The following is a 21755-nucleotide window of genomic DNA, read 5'->3' on the forward strand; positions in this document are numbered from 1 at the left end:
GGGGTGGGGGGGTTGACCGGTCGGGGTGGAGGAGCTGGAATGGCCTGACTGTCATCTGAATGACATGTCTGATCAGGAGGCCCTGGAGGGGAGCAGAGGCTGGAGAAGAGGCTGGAGCAGAGGCTGGAGCAGAGGCTGGAGCAGAGGCTGGAGCAGAGGCTGGAGCATCGAGGGAGTGGTGGAGTTGTGCTGGAGGTGGTGCGTTGGTTCCATGATGACAAAGACGTGGAGCTCCTCTGCTTCTAGGAGAGCTCAGTAGCGATGGGACTGGTGGGACTGATGGGAGTACTGGGAACTCTGCTGGGAGGATGAGGAGTATCCTATGGTGCTCTGGGGCTGGGCGGAACCTTGGACGTTGCTTTGGTAACCAAGGCGGGAGCTGGAGTGCTGATGAGAAGATGAACGGAGAGAAAATGATTAACGTTTGATGACATTGAGACGTCACGGTTTGTCGTTTGTGACTCTGGAAAACTAAAAGATACCCTCGTTTCAACAACTCTTCTCTTTTCGGCACCTCGAGAGTATCCGTTTGTCACAAGGTGCCTTTCAGACAGTAACCGCTCAAGATGTGTATACCAACACCAATACTGCACTTTCCAGCATTTCCTGCTGTTCACCCACAGTTCTGCTAATTACCACGACTGGTGACCTAAATTACAGCAATTTACCCTGACCTACAAATCTATAACCTGAAATAGCCCTTGTCTATGACACTGGGAGATAAAAAATGAAAAAAACTTAGAAATTACATGAAAAAAGAAACAGAAATAGATTGGGGCTGACTTCTCAACATACTGATGGACACTTGTAGAATTTAAGACAGCACGCTATTTGACTTGATACGCAAGGTAAGCAATAAGGCTCAGTTATGACAATGGTCAGTCACGTGTAGCCAATCAAAGTACAAAATGGTGACGACATTAATCTATCCTCAGAGCAAATATTTCAGACATATTAAAACTATACTTAGGACTGAGGACACAGTAATATATCAAACAGCCATCACAACACCAAACCCCTACTCGGAGGGTCAGATGGCTGAGCGTTTAGGGAGTCGGGCTATTAATCAGAATGTTGTTGGTTCGATTCCCGGCCGTACAAAATGACGTAGTGTCTTTGGGAAAGGTTCTTCACCATACTTGCCTCAGGGGGAATGTCCCTGTACTTACTGTAAGTCGCCCTGGATAAGCGCGTCTGCTAAATGTAAATGTACTATAATAAACCTACTACTCCTTACAGGTTGAAAAATAGATATGTGACTGACTGACTTGTACCTGACCATTATGACTCATTGTGCCAGTCAGAGAAAAACCCTCATCTATTTACCCAATTCACTACTTAATGACCAGGGGTAGGTGGCAGATCTGGACTGGGGTGCATCTATATCCAACCCCCCCCCCCCCTACACATCGTGTGAGTGGTGCAGAGGGGGACATAGCAGTGCATTATGGGATTGCCCGGGGGAGAGTGATCAATAAGGAGGAAAGTAGGGCGCTGAATGTGACGCCAAACTAGCCAGCTCTGTCCCATTCTGTTCCTCAGAAAGGGGGATATTTATACATCGGCTAAAGCTGTGAAGATCCCAGCAGCTGCACCCATGCAACCTCAGCCCAGGCTAAATATAGCACCTGCTGGTACCCCTTTCAACAGCCCCCAGCGGAGGTACAGGCAAGGTCAGAGAGACCAGCTTTATCTCAACCTTGCTTATGTTCTAACACATACTCTTTCACTCTCTCCCTCCCTCTCACACCCCACGGTTCACAATCACTTTTTCTCTCTGCCGGTCCCATACCCCGTGAACAGGCCCGAGCCAAAGATAGTCGGCGCCAGGACAGAGGACAGCAGAGAGACAGGCCGGCTCAGTGTTTGACTCTATCCTTTATCAGCAGGCTGGTGTGAACCAAAGAAAGGACATTATCTTCCTGATAAAATATGGCTTGCATTGCAGTTAGCCAGCGTCATACCTCCACCATGCCAGAGTTAAATCCTTTCACCGTCTGGTCTCTCAGAGCAAAGCCTGAGTGCTCCAGGCCAAAGCTCAACACCTTGTTTCGACCCCGAAGTTAAAGTGTCAAAGATGGCCCACGTTTCTGATGTTTTACTCCACCCATTCGTATTGTTGACCTACCCAAGTTTACCAGGTAAAAAAAGAACAGATTAAACGGATAACGGATGGTAAAGGTGCCTCTGATGGTCCACTGGTGAGACTGATCTGACCTGGTACTCTGATGGTCCACTGGTGAGACTGATCTGACCTGGTACTGTGATGGTCCACTGGTGAGACTGATCTGACCTGGTACTCTGATGGTCCACTGGTGAGACTGATCTGACCTGGTACTCTGATGGTCCACTGGTGAGACTGATCTGACCTGGTACTGTGATGGTCCACTGGTGAGACTGATCTGACCTGGTACTCTGATGGTCCACTGGTGAGACTGATCTGACCTGGTACTGTGATGGTCCACTGGTGAGACTGATCTGACCTGGTACTGTGATGGTCCACTGGTGAGACTGATCTGACCTGGTACTGTGATGGTCCACTGGTGAGACTGATCTGACCTGGTACTCTGATGGTCCACTGGTGAGACTGATCTGACCTGGTACTCTGATGGTCCAATGGTGAGACTGATCTGACCTGGTACTCTGATGGTCCACTGGTGAGACTGATCTGACCTGGTACTGTGATGGTCCACTGGTGAGACTGATCTGACCTGGTACTCTGATGGTCCACTGGTGAGACTGATCTGACCTGGTACTCTGATGGTCCACTGGTGAGACTGATCTGACCTGGTACTCTGATGGTCCACTGGTGAGACTGATCTGACCTGGTACTCTGATGGTCCAATGGTGAGACTGATCTGACCTGGTACTGTGATGGTCCACTGGTGAGACTGATCTGACCTGGTACTCTGATGGTCCACTGGTGAGACTGATCTGCCCTGGTACTGTGATGGTCCACTGGTGAGACTGATCTGACCTGGTACTCTGACTGCAGGACTCCTGTGCCTGAGGAGGCTCCTGAAGGCCCGATTCGAGGTTTCTTGTTTGGGGGCCCCTGGTCCTGGCTGTGTTGAAGACCCCCGCCGGGATTGGCTCCTGTGCCCCCTGAGGTGCCATTGGTCTGGGCCGAGTTCTGCTGTGAGGGGGCCTGCTGGGCCACGGTCTGCTGCTGGGTCTGGTGCTGCTGCGTCTGGGAGCACAAACACACACACGCGGAGACACACTCAAACACACGTAAACATTTCAGACACCACCCTGGTTGCACGTCACTGCGGCAATGAAAGGACCGAACTATTCTTACCACACATCGACAACATTTCCTATGAAACCATCAAACAAACCCTGATTTCAGAAAACGGGTTTTCAACGCGTAGCCACGTGAACAATAGGCCATTGATCGATGCGTGTCATTGTTTACAGCGATGTGGGACTGAGGCCTTGAAAGTACTTGCTTGAGACGGCTTACAGGAATCTCACTGCCCCTCTGGCTTGCATGGTTCTCATGGGGCTCCAGGCCAAGACACGTGAACTGGTCAGCTGAAACAATGAGGCCCTGTCATGCCTAGCAAGTCTGGCTGGCGGAGAGCTGGCAGCCAGCCTGACTGCGAGGCAGCCCTTGGATCAGACGCTGCCTTCTTGACAGTAGCTGCGAAGGCACAGAAGAGCCTCTGGGTTCGTAGAGCCAGTGAGGTTGACATCCTTTTACAGGAACTCACGTGACGCTCTCCGCTACACTGGTGTTTGACGCACAAGCTAATGAACATGTGTCTGGTGAATGCAGACGTGTGGACGTTTGGTTGCAGTTTACTTCTGGTTTTACCTTCTCAGTTTTTTCTTCTGGCTCGTCTTCGTTTAGAAACTCTCGTTTTGGGTACGGTATCTGACACCCAGCAAACACACTGAAAACAAAGACAAATTAGGTTGTTTATTAATGGGCAAACTGCCTGGAAAAGAGACATAATTCTTTATCTTTCTGTGATAAGAAACATATTTCCTTCAGTGAAGAAAAGAAAACAGCACACCAGAAATCCTAAAAACAAAAACACATGAATTATGATTCATGAGGTTTTCAATTCAGTTCACTGAAATAATGACCACTACTTCCTTGCTTTCCCCTTCGACACCCTAGACCATAAGGACTAGAGAAAATCTCTCTGCTCTCTGTTTATGTGAAGGGAAAAGGAGACGAGGAGAGAAGACAACAATTCAAGGACAAACTTTAGAGATTCAGTGATGAAGTATTGAGTCTTACTCAGACGTTGGTAAGGGGTCTTCTAAGAAGTAGGCGTCCTGCAGTGCCTGTTCAGAAGTGATCCTTTTGGTAGGGTCCATTGTGAGCAGTTTCTGGAGCTGCCATTATCAATAAACATCAATAAACATCTTATCAATTACAGTCTTGCTTGACTGTGCAGATATCACAATGTCCATAAACAGACACTGGGTTCCACAGTCAGAGAATATACCAGAGAGGTTTGTGTTGTGTCCTTACCAACAAGAAAACTTTGCTGTCGGGTTTAACTTTATGCTTCTCCATGTATTTGATTAGGCTGCTATTTGCATACCTGAGGAAGCATGGAAAACAAGGAACATGACAAACAGACCAAACCAAATGGGAGGCCATTCCAAGTAAGTCTGTGCCCACTTCTACTCACGTTGTTCTTCTGAAGTCTTTCTGAAGTGTAGGGTATTCCGGCATCTTACGGATATCTTCCCAATCTTTATCTGGGGAGACATTTTAGAAACATAAAGCAAAATAACTCAGTTACTACTGGCCGTAAAAGCACTGACATGCATTTTGTGTGATGAAAACACATCCAAAAAGACAAGGATGGTGAATTGGACGACATCTGGGAGGTGTTTCTAGTCACGTGTGTTTTCACAAACCTGCAGGGAAGCCCATGACACTGAATATCCTGTCCAGCTGATCGTGGTGGAAAGGATTACTGGTCTTGATGTCTTCCTGGCGACAGTGAAAGATTGGCTCCGACGTCAAGAGCTCAGCAAAAATGCAGCCGATTGCCCAGATATCTGAAAAGGAACAACTGTACTTATCCTGCAAGGTCCCACACTGTCAGTTCAGAACCCCCTCACCCTTCCACATAACACAGATTAGAGGATATACTGTCATATGAAGAGAATCAGTATATGACCATCATCAAGAAGAAACATGGTGACTAAACTACTATCTTTCCTCAGACGTGTGACATAATCGTAACAGTTTGTGTCGGGCCCACTGTAACAGATGTACTGTGTCTGAATACTAAAAGCAAAAATGACAATCCTTTACTTCCTTACGCACTAGGGGGTTACGTGGGCGATGTAAAACATTTTGCAAAACATATTTTGGCTTGGACTCTGACCAAGTCAACACTCTAGTCTTCCTGGAATCAAATCTAATTATACACACCCTTCCAAAAGATAGATGCCATAAACCACTTCACTTCACATTCAACTACACCCACAGAGTATGTTGTTTAACCTTTACACCTTCACGTTCTTGGAGAACATACTTCTGTTGTGAGAAGTTTGCGCGTTCCTCCCTTCACAGCAAACACCTCCACAGTCAGACAATCAAGGCGACAGAGACCCAGAGGTCAGAGCCGCATGTCGGGCAGTTAGTTATCTAGTACAGCCTCTCTCAACCCTGGTCCTCCGAGACCCCCTGTCCTGCATGTTCTAGAATGATTCCCTGCTCCAACACACCTGATTTAAATGAAAGGCTCGTTATCAAGTACGGCAAACGCCTTCAGTTGTTTGATAAGGTGTTGGAAGACTGAAACATCTAGAATATGCTCAGCAGGGGGTTCCGAGGACCAGGGTTGAGAAAGCCTGATTCTATTCTGTATGATTTGGTTACATATTTGAATGGGTATGGAAATTCTGGGATTGACAAACACTAAATTGTCTCTTCACTGTTTCAGTCTAATCTACTTTGGACTCGATACCTCTAAAGTCCTGGTTCTGTCAACTCACCGATAGCTTTGGTGTAGTGGCGGGCTCCTAGCAACAGCTCAGGCGCCCGGTACCAGAAGGTCACCACCACCGGGTCAAGGTCAGCTAGTGGCTTCAGAGGAGAATTGAAGAGCCTTGCAAAACCCATGTCAGCTGAGTAACCAAGGAGACAGAGAGGATCAGTGTCAACATAGTGTGGACATAGTATCAACACGGCCGTATCTGGAGTAGGACGCTCTCGTACATGGCCACACTCTTGGAGAAAGATCTGCCATGGGCTCACATATCAACCAAGCCAACTAGACAGGTTCTGAACTGGGACTCCAGTTTCAGGACGTCCTTTAAGAAGGCCATGCCATGAGGGACATGTTTGTCTCCTTAACAACCTGTCCTGCAGATCAGGTGTGTGCACTACAGTGTAGGTTGAATCCTTGGTATGGATAAATAGTGTTGGGTATTCGAGAACCGCTAACATTGGCTCAAGGATTCGTATCCAGTTGCCAGACCGACCTACTGTCCTGCCTCATGTAGGCTGACCGGAATGACCTCCTCAAGCAATCTGTTGAGCACCGCGGCAGATGACCTCTGTTACTGAGTACATCTGTAGAGAGTCAGATGGCTGAGCGGTGAGGGAGTCGGGCTAGTAATCAGAAGATTGCCGGATCGATTCCCCGCCGTGCCAAATGACGTTGTGTCCTTGGGCAAGGGCACTTCACCCTACTTGCCTCGGGGAGAATGTCCCTGTACTTACTGTAAGTCGCTCTGGATAGGAGCGTCTGCTAAATGAGTAAATGTTACTGAAAGTGACTCGTATGACTTTGCCAGAATGTTGTGTGCCAGTGTGTTGGGTTCTGGTCTCCTCTCTGACAGAGCGAAGGCTGTGGAGTTATAAGCTATAAGCACTCTTGACATTTTGAATATAACAGGCCGTGCCAAATGACGTTGTGCCCTTGGGAGGGGCACTTTACCCTACCTGCCTCTGGGAGAATGTCCCTGTACTTACTTACTGTAAGTACGCTCTGGATAAGAGCATCTGCTAAATGACTAAATGTAAATGTTAATCACTGTGGTCTGTCAGGTAAAAGCATGACATCTCCTAGGGCCTGCCAGTGAATGTATCACCAAGCCATGACAGGCACAAGGGCTCCAGTTTCACTAAAACAATAACCAAGCTCTGGCTTGGCATTGCAGACTTACATCTTCCCATAATAGCTGCTCTTACATAACTCGACAGAGGGCACTGAAGCCCCTTATCCTTGTGTTCCTAACAGATCCTCAGCCGCTCCGCTTGTGTGAAATACTTCCAACAACTCACTCAGTCAATATGTTACCTGATAGGTTGCTAAAACCGCGTGTGATTCATGACCAGGTGTGTGATTCGTGACCAGGTGTGTGATTCGTGACCAGGTGTGTGATTCGTGACCATGTGTGTGATTCATGACCAGGTGTGTGATTCGTGACCATGTGTGTGATTCATGACCAGGTGTGTGATTCATGACCAGGTGTGTGATTCATGACCAGGTGTGTGATTCATGACCAGGTGTGTGAGCCCATACCAATTTTCACTCTTCCTCGTTCCGGTCCCTCTCCCATCACCAGAATGTTGGCTGGTTTCTGGAGGGACAAAGAATAACACAGAAGAAAAACAGCCTTTAGTTATGGGATCAGGACAGGCCCTAGGTTACGAACTTCACGATCTCTGGAATACTGAGACGCTTTATGAAAATACACAGAAACGCTTGTTCATCATTCACTGTGATCTTTCAACACCGTCACAGAGTAACTTTAATGATTATTGATTAACTCCACCTTAGGGGCCTGTTTCAATGAGACACCTCTGAGTTTAGGTCGACAAACCCATAATCAATAAGAAAGAGGTCTGATACGAATTTAAAAAGGACACTATAACATCTGGGAATGGGCCAGTATGTACCTACAATGTACCAGTACCTATTCGTACAATGAGCGCTGAATTATACAACTGTAGGTGTAACTGAGTCTACATAGGCCAAATCCCAATAACTGTACTTGTGCAACAGGGCACTCATCATTCACCCTTCTCCATCTGTTTCTCCCCTAAGTCGCACTACGTGAATCTGAAATCTCACAGGATTCAGTCAGCTCAACAAACACGGTCTGTTGCTATAGGAACAGCACTTATAATGAGCTGTATTATTCAAAACAGCAAGAAGACACACACACACACCGCTATCAACAAACACAAGGTTATTTTCATGTTCAAATGACTTGGCCTGGATCCTCCTTCAACTTATGAACACCTGTGTTCATAGGTTTAGTCTAAAGACATTCATATCACTGAACCTGTGTGCCGAGAGAACAATTTGCTGAACAGGAAAACAGTAATTACCATAACGCCTGAATAAAACACAAATTGAATGACTGGAAAACGTAAATCGCACAGATAAAAATGGATCCGACAATAACAAGGTACCCGTGTTGAATTATTACTGTTTAGACATTATGACCTGCCACTTGTTTCCAAACCCCCATCATGTTAAGCTTTGCACTCAGTAGGTAACATTCAGCGACTTAAGAGGGGGAACTTAATACTCTGAGGGACTGTCAATATGATCCCCAAGGTCCTGCCTGTCTTTAGAAAACAATATTACCGTGTCAAGTCCAAAATAGCCATGCGCCAGAGACACACTACAGTATAGCCAGGTCATTATTAATTCAGCTCCTTTGTCCTGGCTCCGGCAGTAGCTAGTGTTTCCTTTTTTTCCTGGCACATGTTTCATGATTAAGTAATGACCCTGTTTCGTTTTTTTGCAGTCCCACATTCCATACTGCATGTGAATTATAGCTGTGCAGGCCCGCTGATGCCACTGGAGAGGGCACACATTCCCACCAAACACATTCATTTACATGTAGTCATTTAGCAGACGCTCTTTTCCAGGGCGAGTACAGGGACATTCCCCCCCCAAAGCAAGTAGGGTGAAGTACCTTGCCCAAAGACACAACGTCATTTGTCACGGCTGGGAATCGAACTGGCAACCTTCTGATTACTAGCCCGATTCCCTCACCGCTCAGCCATCTGAATTATAGCTGTGCAGGCCTGCTGATGCCATGGGAGAGGGCACACATTCACACCAAGGACATTCGTCAGGAGGTTTCTCTCCCCGATGAAGTGCCACAGACTGGGGGGACGAGCTATACACGGTCCAATAATATTCCATGACCTCATGACAGGACATGCCTTCAGGAGGACCATGCGCGGAAACAGGCAGGTGTGGGAGAGGGAGCTTAGACACTTGACAACAGCAAGCTAAAAATAGTTCCGATTCGGTGTCCCCATTTCTTCCTGCTGGCTGTCACGTATGGATTTCTCCACAGGTAAGCGTTATACATTACAATCACCTGCATGCTTTTGTTCTCCGAGAAGGGAGGTTCAGTACATTAGCGCACATCGGGTGAACATCCCTGAGCCTCAGGGTGAAATGCGAAGTCAGCAGGAAGGCAGAGGAGCAGGAAGGCCCTCCATGCGTGGAGTAGTGGTGTGATTTGCACTGGCTGCTCTCTGTTACATAACATGGGCTGGAGGAGGGGGTGGAGCAGGCTGGGAGCTGCCTTCTGGAGTGGGGGAGGGGAAGGGGGGGGTTGCTCTCTGTAGTGGTGCAGCAAGCAGCCCTCCCTCCCTCCCTCTCCCTCCCTCTCTCTCTCTCTCTCTCTCTCTCTCCCTCTCCCTCTCCCTCTCCCTCTCCCTCTCCCTCTCCCTCTCCCTCTCCCTCTCCCTCCCTCCCTCCCTCCCTCCCTCCCTCCCTCCCTCCCTCCCTCCCTCTCTCTCTCTCTCTCTCTCTCTCTCTCTCTCTCTCTTTCTCTCTCTCCAACACACACAGACCCAGAAGGTTGACTGTTACGTAAGTGCTGAAGAGGTAGAGGCATGAAAGACATGCTGTTACCAGTGTCTACCCTGTGGCTACTGATAAAGGGCTGGGTTAGAATGTGTGTGTGTGGTGTTTTGGCCCCTCTGGAGAACAGGAATGCTGCTCTTGTTAATGCTCACCTACTCCTTAGACCAACAGACCTACCCTCGCATGAATAGTACAGTGAACCTGTAGCTTGATAACTCGAACATACATCAACTTTGAACCGTCAGAAGACGGAATGAGTAACTTTCCAAAGAAAAGTCATTGAGCTATTTCTTTACCATTTTCAAAGAAACATCAGAAGTTCTGTGAAAGTTACAAAAAACATGTTCAAGCTGACGATGTAACAGATTACAACGCAATGAAGTGTGATACCAACCACTGGAGAGACCATAATAGCAGGAAGTGCTATCTTTGAGAAAATACACTGAAACACTGCATCAACACTTCAGCCTTGGTCTCAAGTCAGACACAGCGCCACAACAAGGAAACCATCCTGTACTAACGAAAACAACTATTAAGAGCCGGAAAAGAGCTGGAGCTTAGATAAGAGACTAGCTCCAATAAGACTAAAACAGCCCTGGTTACCGTGTGAGTACACCACAGCCGTAAACTGTGGACCTGCACTGAGCATGTGCGGCAGGACTAGTGCAGGACTTGACCCTTGAGGTCACACACACAAGAAATCCAACATGCTCCCTTCTCCTTCCCTTCAACAGACTGCACTCAATCACCCCACAGATTGGTGAAGAGTCCTTGACAACGTTGACACCCACCCAAGGTCCGTGTGCGTATGCATAACATAGACTACTATACGCACCCTGTGAACTGATCCAGACTGCTGTGGCCCAGTCTGGATGAGTGAGTACAGCAAGGGAACCCCCCTCTCTGATCCCTGGGTATTTATGTGCAATAGCCAGTCAGCCCAGGCTCCACCAAGCCATTTGGGATTGCCGGGGTTATTATGTAAGAGGGGATGTTCTGATAAAGGCTTTGTAAGATTCCTGAAGCGAAGGGATTTGGTGGACTGTCCAGTGTCGGAAGTCAACTCCCATCAACTGACTTACTGTATGCTTGGCCAGCAATTAGTGGGTGTTGAAAATAAGTAAGGAACAGCTGTGACTTTTACAGTGGATTGGATCCTATACTCTTTCATTCAGTCACATACAAATCGTTGTATGTAACTAATCTAGCATTACCCTGCCCAATGGAATCATCCTATTTTACTTTACTGTGCTTACTCAAATTAATGCTGTGCTGTTGTCTGTTTAGATTTTCAATCATTTGTTACAGAAGGAACATGACCCTTTCTGGGGAACGAGATAGTTTCAGGGATACGAGATAAAAGATAGTGAGACAGTATTCTCTAAGCTTTACTTTGCCAGATAAGAGAGATGAGACAAAAAGAGTGAACGAGAGAGAGAGAGAGAACTCAACCCAGTGACATTGTTTAACTAAGGCCAGGGACTGACCTCTGGCACAGTGAGCCCAGGCGATAGTGAACAGGTGAACTGACGGCCTTTCCAGGAAAGCACTGTGGGAAAACTGCAGAGGAGAAAATCTCACAGAGGTGCTACATATTGTTGGAGGGGATGGAAGGAGGAGGCAGTGGGGTGGATGGGTCATTCACTATGTCAAGACACCCAGCTCCACAGCCAAAGGCCTGGAGGAATGATAACAAAAACCTCCCTGTGGTATAACAACACCTGTGCCAGAATAACACAACCTGACTAGCTGGAAACCACCCAAGTCCCTTCCTGTTGCTGTCATAACGAACTCTTGGGAAAATATGATTAAGTGTTGAGGTTCAAATGGAGAAGTTGGGCATGTGTGGTGTAGGGGTGTGCACTAGTGTGTGTGTGTGTGTGTGTGTGTGTGTGGACACAGAGGAGCCAGACGGTGATCTTAAAACACAAGTAACACAATGACCAGCCAAAAAAAAAAAAAAAATCAAATGTATTCGAAATTCACGATATGTTCAATTTTACATTGTCGTCAAAATGATTGCGATTAATATTCAATATATCGCCCGGCCATAATTACGACTCGGTGATCAGTGGTAACTTTTGAACAGTGGCACTGACCAGATCTCTGTGCAGCACCCAGTTGGAATGTAGGTAATGAATTCCATCCAGAATCTGATACAGGAGTGATTTGACCATCCCTCGTGGCAGCTGCATGGGTTTCTTGTTGGCCTTGGAAGCCCGGTGAAACTTGATGATGTGCTGAAAGGAAGAAATCAGACCCACTGATACAACTTTGGCTATCCTAGGATGGCTATTGGTGCATCTTTGCCCGTGATTGAAAAGATGAGAATCGAGGGTTTGAAATTCATCAATCGGGTGTTAAAAAACTGTAGATTTGGGACGTTGGCAGGTTTCACAGGAAGTGTCTGTAATACTTCACTTACCCAAAGGTCATGTTCGGCATAGTCAAATAGGAGCCACACCTTCCTGTCGCTGTGGGACAGGAACACTTTCTGCAGGGCGATCACGTTGGGGTGGTTCAACTCTCGTAGCAGCTGGCGAGAGACAGACAAGAGGAACATTCAGGAATAATGATTCAAATACAGGCATTAAGTTTTATTTTAAAGACTTACAGTACATCTAATTATAAAGGCAGAAATGTTTGTGTGTGTTGGTAGCTTGATTATCGCGAGTATCAGGCACTATGAAGTTTGAAGTTGGTAGTCTTGCTTAGGCCCCAACACGAAACTCGTGACTAAAACTTGATATCTTATTGGTTGAAAAGGTATTTTTGAAAGAAAAAAAGTTTACTAAAAATGTGAAACTCGTTTGTGCTGTGTTGTGTGTGAAAAGAAGGTATCGAACAGTAAAAAAAAAAAAAATGTTTTCGAAAGGTTGAAATTATTTAATGTGAAAGAAAATATAGAAACGTTTTTTTAAATTATTTTGAAAACGCTTAGAAGGGTTGAGAATGTTGATAAACACCACTGTAGCTCCTCTGATGCGCTCTCTCAGCTGTGATGAACTGTCTATATTCCGCTTCAACACTCACCAGTCTGCAACAGGCTAGTCTACAGTACACATCACCAGTCTGCAACAGGCTAGCCTACAGTCTGCAACAGGCTAGCTTACAGTACACATCACCAGTCTGCAACAGGCTAGCCTACAGTACACATCACCAGTCTGCAACAGGCTAGCCTACAGTCTGCAACAGGCTAGTCTACAGTCTGCAACAGGCTAGTCTGCAGTCTGCAAAAGGGCTAGCCTACAGTCTGCAACAGGCTAGTCTACAGTCTGCAACAGGCTAGTCTACAGTACACATCATTTAATGACCTTCAGTTGTTATGACATTATTCCTTAATCGGTTTGACACCGTCTTTCTTACTTTGTCATTTTGACAAACTACTAAATCCATAATCACTTGTGCCCTTTACAGTTACTACGGTGACAGTGGGTGGCCCAAGGGGGGAAAGAGCTGAAAGAGATCATAATCCTATCCACAGAATGAATTATTCAAGATTACGGTTAATGTGATTACTCTGTGTGTCACCTAACCTAAAACCCAAGGAAAAATACCTTTGCCAGTCTTGGCTGACACCTTATACTAAACACGAAACCAGGACAGAGGCTCACAGAGCACGTCTGTAATTTCAGAGTGTCTGTCCATCTCAGACACAGTTACTGAGAAGAGGCTCTCTGCACTTACAAAACGTAAACGTACCCCTCTGGAACTCTAGGAAAGGGAAGAGGGTGGGGGAGGGGCCTTCAGAGAGCAGAGTGGACGGGAAATAATGCTGTGATTGTGTGAAGCATGTTTGATTTGGCCTTTGAATGGGGAAAAATGGAGACGGGGGTTATTGAAGTTGGTGTTTAATTCAGCCTAATCCCGCAGCTATGACACGGCATTGTGCTAATGAGTCCATGGCTTATGGACATTCCACGCTCTTTGGTGGCACACTTTGGTCTTAGAGCCCCCTTACAAACCAACAATGCCAGGGGGGTATTCCAGAAAGCAGGTTATGCGACATAAACGGGTAAATTAACTCTCCAGCTGACACACAATGTTGTAGCAACGCTGGGTGTCAGCTAGAATTAACTTACCCGGGTATGTCTCCAAACTTGCTTTCTGGAGTACCCTCCTGCTCTGCTTGTTCCACTGGTTCCTCATAACACACACACCCCCACACACACATATTCAAACACAGACCCAAAAAACTATGGGCTATCAATTGGTTTCATCCATAAAACATAGCACTCTCAATGCAATCAATACAAAGCCAATGTGGGTTAGTCCAAGGTTATGTTAGGTTGTCACAGTGGGTACATCTCTAATGCCAATCTTTGTGTAAATCAGTTTGAAAATGGCAGAACAAATTAATCAGTAAAGGATTAATCAGAAAAAAATAATTTAAGGCACAATATTAAAATAAAAAACAAGAAAAACTGTATCTTATTTTTCCAGTGCAGGGTTTGTGTGGAAAAGGTAAAGTGGCAAAAAGAATAGACCAATCCATTTGTTCCTGTTCTGATGAAAAAATGGGTCATGCTTTTAAACAGATCCACAAGAGAAAGTACTCATTGGACATGTCCCAAACAGACCCAGCTGAACCAGACTAAGGTTAGGGCAACCATTGCACCTTTAAAGAAGCTAACCCTAACATGAGGGGTACTTTCCTGTACCCAAAATAGGCATAGTCCTAAAGTGAAAATGGATTTGCTTTTCAGGCATCAACATTGTTTGGAAAACCAGGCCATTGGTTTGCAAGTTACAACTTGCTGGCTACACTGGCGGAACAGATAAAACATGGAACGGTTTTGTCTCTCATTGTCTCTAACTCATGGTCAACACAAGTCAAACACACACATACACACACACATACACCAGAGAAGAAGAAGATGCAGAAGATAAACAGATCAGCCCGGTGCTGTAAAGCTCTGATTAATGACTTGGAGTCTCTCATGCGGCTCCAGAGCACTGGGTCGATAAATCCACAGCCGGTTGCCATGTTTGGATCTGAGACCAGTACTGGACCCAGATATACAACACGCCTCTGTCTGGCTTTAGAGCGTGTGTGTATGACAGAGAGAGAGAGAGAGAGAGAGAGAGAGGGTGAGAGAGAGAGAGAGAGAGAGAGAGAGAGAGAGAGAGAGAGAGAGAGAGAGAGAGAGAAAGAGGGTGAGAGAGAGAAAGAGGGTGAGAGAGAGAGAGGGTGAGAGAGAGAGGAAAAAGGAGAGAGAGGAAGGAGAGAGAGGAGGAAGGAGAGAGAGAGAGAGCAAGACAGCGATAAAGAGGAAAAAAAGGGAGAGAAGCAGGCCACGCTTTTCTCGGAGACCGAACGACCAATTGGCAAGGCAAGCGTTCTCGACAGCAGCCATTTGCTGTGTTATTCAGAGTCACACAGATCCTGCTGACAATGCTAAAAGCTGTGGTGTTGAGAAACCCTGGTCTGCTGCTCTGAGGGGGATTAACGTAGTATAGTCTTCACCAGAATGGACATCATGATGCTGTTCTTAAGCAGAGGAGAATGCACCAGGTTAGGAATGCATTCTGGATTTGATTGACCCAGCATTGGCATTGCTGGCTTTAACCGCTTTTTACCAAAGCACATTCATTACTTATTTTATCAAATAGAATCAGATTTGTGAGCTCTTCCGCAGGACTGACACCCAGTCATTAGCTATCATGTTATACCATTGCAACTCAGTGGGAGAAGAAGTGGACCAACTCCCTAAGCAAACACAACCAGAATATGTTCTTGTTTGCACATCTATCTGGATGACGGTTGGGGGGGGGGGGGGGGGGGCAAAACAGCTGACGCAAGCTTAAATAGCTTGCAAAAACAACAGCAAAGCCACTCGAAGACAGAAAGAATCCACAGCGGATCATGCGGCTGGCCACATTTCATTTAATCTATAATATGATTGCTACCACATGTCTCGTACTAAAGCTTTCAACTACACAACCTTCCATAACATCTCCTTTGAGAGAACTATACTTTCTTGGGGAGTATGTTTAGTATGTCTACCTTTAACTTCTCATCAATGCAACAATTTAGATTAGTCAACAGAGAAGAGGGGAGGTTAGTTAACAGAGGGGAGGTAAAATAACATCCTTCTTTGGTTTGTATCTATTAGCATCAGCGATTCATATCTCCCCACATCCTTGAAAACAACCACAAAATAACAAGCACCATGTTTTTGCAGTGCTTTCAATCAAGAGGAAAAGAGAATAAAAAAAACAGGCGTAAAGGTCTTTTGTCTCACGGTAAGCCCCTAGTCATTTACTTAGACAAAAGCCATTGTTTGTAGTAATAAACACGACGCAAAACAAGACTTTTTTCAGGAGTATAATTGAATTCATAAACAATGTTTCAATCCACAAAGGCCAGTCTAAACTCAATAGACTTGTCCTCGGCCTACACCTGTTAGATGAAGAAATAGGTTCAGTGTGAACAAACTTGCACAATACCCAAACCCTGACACATAAGTTCCGTTCAAACTCTCTGACTCACAGACCCCCAAAAAAGGAAAATAAGAAATACTTTGAGATATACCACTGTAAAAACGTGGATCAAAAACGTGTGCAAAAACTTTAATTTCTCTGAGATTTCAGTCTAAGTAAGTGTATTAAAGACGGGGCTTCACTCAGTTTATAGTTTTTGTGTGCACAGTCAACCATCCACACCTGGAAAGCCAGGATATTTTTTACCCGGCATCATCCAGCTCAGAGGTCAGGGCAGCATGGCTTCATGAGAAGACTAAGGAACAGGTGAGTTAAAACACAAAGCACAGCATCAACAAGAGGTGCAAAGCTGACTGCCCGTAAACTGACAGAGAGTTGTTGCTAGGAATGCTCAAACATCTATAATAAAACAGCCTGAATGTATTCCATTCCTCTCAGTGATTGCCTATAATCAAAGAAGTGCATTCGGTTATGAAGCGGTGCAGAATTTAATGATTTTTCCACAACTTCTGAAGGGACAGTCCAACACGGAAAAAACAAAAAGATCCTTAAGCCATTTGAAGTTACAAAACCAATAACACATGGCTGAAAACCATCCACCCCCCAGCTCCCTCCTACCCTCCACCCAATCCCCCCCTCAGTCGTGAATGTGGTATGCCAAACTCTGTTACACAGTTCGTTCAACCGAAATGGGAGGGGTGGTTGGGTTTGGGGGTAGGGGGTGGGAATGGTGACACAAAGAGTCCATTGTTCTGTTACAGCGAAGCGGGTCTGGGAGACTTAGAGTGAAACACATTTCTGGTGGCTCTAAGATTCAGCAGGCAGGAACCCCTGTGTGGAGCTTTCTCCGCTCTGACGATGGGAGGCGAAGGGAGGGGAGGGGAGGGGAGGTGAGGGAAGGGAAGGGGAGGGAAGGGGAGGTGAGGTGAGGGAAGGGGAGGTGAGGGAAGGGGAGGGGAGAGAAGGGAAGGGGAGGTGAGGTGAGTGAAGGTGAGGGAAGGGGGTGAGGGAAGGGGAGGTGAGGGAAGGGGGTGAGGGAAGGGGAGGTGAGGGAAGGGGAGGTGAGGGAAGGGGAGGGACTAACCTCCTACCTGCCTTTCCCACTCGCTCTGCTAAGCACCGCCCCCCTCACCCCCACCCCAGAGACCTTGACAGTGCGTATCTACTTCACCCTCCCCAGGAATTGTGCAGCCCCCCCACCTTTTTGCAATCTCTCCACTTTCCTTGGTTGCTCTAGAAGGAGACCCACCATGTGGAAGCATTCTTTGGGATACTTTGTGTAGGCAACTCTGATACCTACAGCGTACACTTAGGCCTCCTTCGTCACTGCTCTTGTGAATGTATGGTGGTTAAGTTAGCTGCAATAACACTACACACAGGCAGTCATTACTAAATGGTGTGCAATAACCAGACAATAACCAATAACCAGACATACCCTTGTATAGTATAGTTAGACTTGTATAGTATAGTTAGACTTGTTTAAACTTACTCCACTTATTTAAGATTTTCTCCTATATGTTGAACATATGCACCTTCTTGCGAAAGTAAATTCCTTGTCTGTGCAAACTTTCATGGCGATTATAACCCCTTCTGATTCTCTGATTCTGATGACTAACACAATATGTTTGATGAGTCACAGGAATATTTTGATGAAACATGGCTGACTAATACTTTCAATGACATCATCAGAGATCTCATCCGGGGAGGGGCAGTGTCATCCAGCTGACAAGTGAGAGAGGGAGAGAGGATCTGACATGTGATTGGCTGTGGACTTTCGTAAGCTTGGATCTTTAACTTAGAAGAAAACCTTAGCGGTTCCCAAAGGCAGGAAATCACATTCCCCCAATTATGTATTTATTTTGTTGTCCTGAGAAAATTGAGCAAATGTTATTCCAAATCACTTAGTAACGTGGATTGTTTGAAAAGCTAAATCTTGATTGAGTTATAAAACTGGGCACGGCTTTGAAAGAACCCCTCTATTGACAGTTGGCTGAGAATGATCAATGTGTGTTTGTTCAAGTACAATCCAACTCCTACCTATCTTCGACTATTAACGTTTTAGAACCATTTATGTTACGATCCACTACCAGTCATCATCAAGTGATGAGTGTTTTGTGTAGAAACAAAGTTTATCTCCACAACTAATAGTTACAAATAGCCAGTGCACCTACATTAGACTACATTCCTCGGACCATATGGCACATATCTAACACATGGTATGTGGGCAGTATGGAAACCAGAGTCCATTACATAACATCCAGCTAGCCTGTCACAAGGGTCACATTTGGAACCTCTGCTGCTACTTACAGAGAGATGTTGAATGACACATGGATATGGCACGCCCACCACCACCACAAACATTTTGACTATCCTAATTGGTGTGTTCTGCTTGCAACTATCACTGTGAAAACATAAAGCTAGCTATGCAACAGGACAAACTGTAGTTTGGGGTTTTCTGCTTAGAACTGGGTTGGAAATACACTTGTCACAGCTGTTTGTGAGAAAGGATGCGTTTGCATGCATATTTGCAGCAGCTACCAAGCTGAAAAAGGAAGTTCATTGTTGATTCAATAAAGCTTCACTTGTGCACACTTTACCTTCTGCATAAAATATGCAGTGCAGTAAAATGTTCATGTATTCTTTGTTGGTCAAACAGCGTGTACATAATGTTCATACTGACTAAACAAATATTTCTATATTTAGCAACACCAGCAGCTCAGCAGTGGTGTTGTAGCAGCTGTAATGCAGATCTCATTGTAGGAGGATACCAACCTCTCATATGAGTATATTAATTGTTATTTTGTCAAGTTACGGTACTTGGTTACTGGATTATAATTCAGATGAACTTGTCATTTCTGATGCTTTAAACAATGAAAAACATTCAAAGCCCCTTGAATAACAGTGGAACTCACGGCGATTTCTCTGCACGCAGACATTGATATTCCAGTGCCTTCAATTTGTTTCAGTGCATACTCCTTCTCATCGTTCCTTCAAAGAGACAAACAAAGAAGAGGAAAAGAGAAGAGAGTTATTATCTGAAAATACAGAGTGTCACGGAACAACATGTCAGATCAACAAAATTCCGTGTTAACCGTAGGAATTTAAGGTTAAGTGTCTGCAACAGTAAGGAAGAGAACCAGGAGGAAACAGGAATGAAACGGGCATTGGGGTGATTGAGTGCCGGTCAGAACTTTCACGGAACAGTGGAATCCCTGCCATTAGCAATATCCTCTGGCTGGAGAGAACTATTCCCTTGCCACAGGAGTGCTCTGTTGTTGTTGAGTGCAGTATGTCTACGGAGCCAGGAACATTATCCATCTTAGGTCTCACCCAACCATGCAAACAGTCTCTGGCTTCCACTACAGTCTGGGCCTTTATTAGACTGGTAACCCTGCTTCCTTACAACACAAATATGACATCAAGCAGATATAAATATTGTTTTCATATTCTCTATAAACAGCTGGTTGCAGTTGCTCAGTTTGTATTTGTGCCCTTGTAAAATGCTGTTTGAGGACAAATACACCAAAACTGAAATGTAAGATATATTCTGATGTGCAAATATGAAATACGTGATGTTAGAACTATTGATTTTCTGAAATAAGCAGTTTTCTAATGTGGGAAACAATACCTAATGCAGACACTTCTTAGAGATAAGTTCATATAGTTTATGCTGAAAGGTGCAAGATTGAGTTGTTGAATTTATTCCTTTCTGTGCTACGAGGCATTTTTTCAAACGTGAAACAGATCTGTTAGCTAGATTTCAGCTCGGCTCCACATAACGGTAATAGTGAATCACATCTGTTCTGGGTATTCACATGTGATTAGTGTCCAGAGGCTCCTGGGGGAGCAGGCGTAGATGCAGAGTGGGCAGGCTCGTCACACAGCCCACAGCCTGCCTTTTGTGCCCCTCAACAAGCCTGGCCTCTCCATTTTCATCTGGCCAAAACCTTGGATCGTTTCCCCAAATGTGCATGCATGTGGAGACTCCCTCTTCAGTTGATGCACACTCGCCTAAAGCATGCTTTCACAGCTTGCCAAAGTGCTACTTTGTCTGTTTCTTACTGACAGCGAGAGGAACTTTGGAAAACAGGCTCAAAGGGTTGCCTACTACAAAAAGCCAAAACAGCAAGGTGAATCGAATGAACAGGAAATTATATCTGAACACCAAATAAACTGGACACAATAAAGGGCAATTTGCCAAATGCCACTGTGTGATGCTTATCTCTCCCATTCATTTCAAATGTGTATTTGTGTACAGATACAATAAAACTATAGAATAGGGTGTCGCTTTAAAATTGAGATTAGAACTTTTGAAAAGTAAAGTTCTCAATGATAAGTTAACTTGTGCATGAAGCTACTTAGTCATTTAGAAACATAAGGCTAAAAGGCACATGGTGTTCGACATGGTGTGTGATCAAATATCAAGTGCAAGTGCAGGTAAGTAGTTAAAAACCATAACAAATCATACTATGACAATACTTAACTGGGTGGTTTTTAACATTGCAAACATATATTTGTTCTTAAATATTTTAGTTGTTCTTGCTGTTCTTTCCATTGCTTATGTACCCCCCCCCCCACACACACACACACACACACACACACCCCACACCCTTTTATTAATAAAGATAGATCTATCTATGTATCTATCTATCGAGTTCACTCGAGCAAAGTTAGAGGGCATAAAAGGAAACAGTCCTTTGTCACATATCTTATGTGGTTTCTTATGATTGGGATACACATTGCAGCAATATTGCTGTATGTTTCCTTTTTCGTGGATTATAGCTTCCAAATGGTGTTTGGCCAAAGGTGACATTCTTTTAAACGTCAGTGAAAAGCTAAGTTGTTTAAGGGAATCAAAAGATCCTAATGTCAACATTGTACCGTCTATTAACCTCGTAACTTGCGTCGCAAGTTTCGTCAATTCCTATGAACAGTCTTTCAAAAAAAATAAACATCACCGTGTTGTTTAGGGGGAGGATCGTTGTGAGTGAGTGCGTACATGAAAACAAAAACACAGACACGGGCAGCCCTCGGGGTGGTTCAAATCAATTCACCATCCATCGTACAAAAGGGTAGTGTTTCTTAACATTATCTGTAATCAGTTTATTGTGTGTAAACAATAACGTTTTCAAAATCTTACCCGTCTTTGCGCTTAGCTTTATAAACGTGCCCGTAGGTGCCTCGACCCACTTTGCAACCTTCATATTCGAACAGATCTTCTACTCTCTCCCTTTCGGCCGCCAGCTTTGTTTTGAAGTCGTAATCCATTTTAACCCATAAATATGTCTTAATTTACTATAAAATAAAATATTAATTATTACATGCATTAATTAAATAATCTTGGTCGTTTTATTCCCCCACCATTTCCTTGTTTAGGATTTTGGTCTGCTCCGTTTAATGTTCAGTGGCTCGTTGACGTTTCTAATTGGCACGCACGGTTTTCTGGGCAATGTCGTTTTATAAAAACACCAGCTAATAGACAGTGTG

General features: G+C 45.1%; 1 protein-coding gene across 3 annotated transcripts; it reads right to left on the reverse strand.

Annotated features, from left to right (window-relative positions):
* Positions 1 to 2: 2 nt before the first annotated feature.
* cdk19 (cyclin dependent kinase 19) lies at positions 3 to 21672 on the reverse strand. 3 transcript variants are annotated; one of them, XM_084700043.1, is made up of 13 exons: positions 21409 to 21672; positions 19181 to 19256; positions 12250 to 12360; positions 11924 to 12064; positions 7509 to 7566; positions 5974 to 6105; positions 4885 to 5028; positions 4653 to 4722; positions 4490 to 4562; positions 4253 to 4350; positions 3821 to 3899; positions 2978 to 3190; positions 3 to 387 (listed from the first exon to the last, which is right to left on the reverse strand). In XM_084700043.1, exons 1-13 carry the CDS (start codon positions 21534 to 21536, stop codon positions 253 to 255), a joined length of 1458 nt encoding a protein of 485 aa, XP_084556169.1. In that variant the 5' UTR covers positions 21537 to 21672; the 3' UTR covers positions 3 to 252. The 3 variants fall into 3 exon arrangements, 2 of the variants coding, with proteins under 2 accessions (XP_084556169.1, XP_084556170.1); XR_014758467.1 differs by lacking the exon at positions 3 to 387 and adding an exon at positions 3467 to 3646 and having other exon boundaries at positions 3052 to 3190; XM_084700044.1 differs by lacking the exon at positions 5974 to 6105.
* Positions 21673 to 21755: the final 83 nt, after the last annotated feature.

This window comes from Hypomesus nipponensis, chromosome 6, assembly GCF_054491055.1.
Source record: "Hypomesus nipponensis isolate SF chromosome 6, ASM5449105v1, whole genome shotgun sequence".
Lineage (NCBI taxonomy): Eukaryota > Metazoa > Chordata > Actinopteri > Osmeriformes > Osmeridae > Hypomesus > Hypomesus nipponensis.

What these genes read in the sequence shown, in the direction of transcription:
- cdk19 (XM_084700043.1), bottom strand. Translation starts at nt 21,536, where the DNA reads ATGGATTACGACTTCAAAACAAAGCTGGCGGCCGAAAGGGAGAGAGTA. An exon ending in CTGCGTGCAGAGAAATCGCC is followed by an intron (nt 12,361 to 19,180) that starts GTGAGTTCCACT and finishes GTCTCTCGCCAG; the next exon opens with CTGCTACGAGAGTTGAACCA. An exon ending in CCACTACACCAAAGCTATCG is followed by an intron (nt 5,029 to 5,973) that starts GTGAGTTGACAG and finishes GTTCCTTTTCAG; the next exon opens with ATATCTGGGCAATCGGCTGC.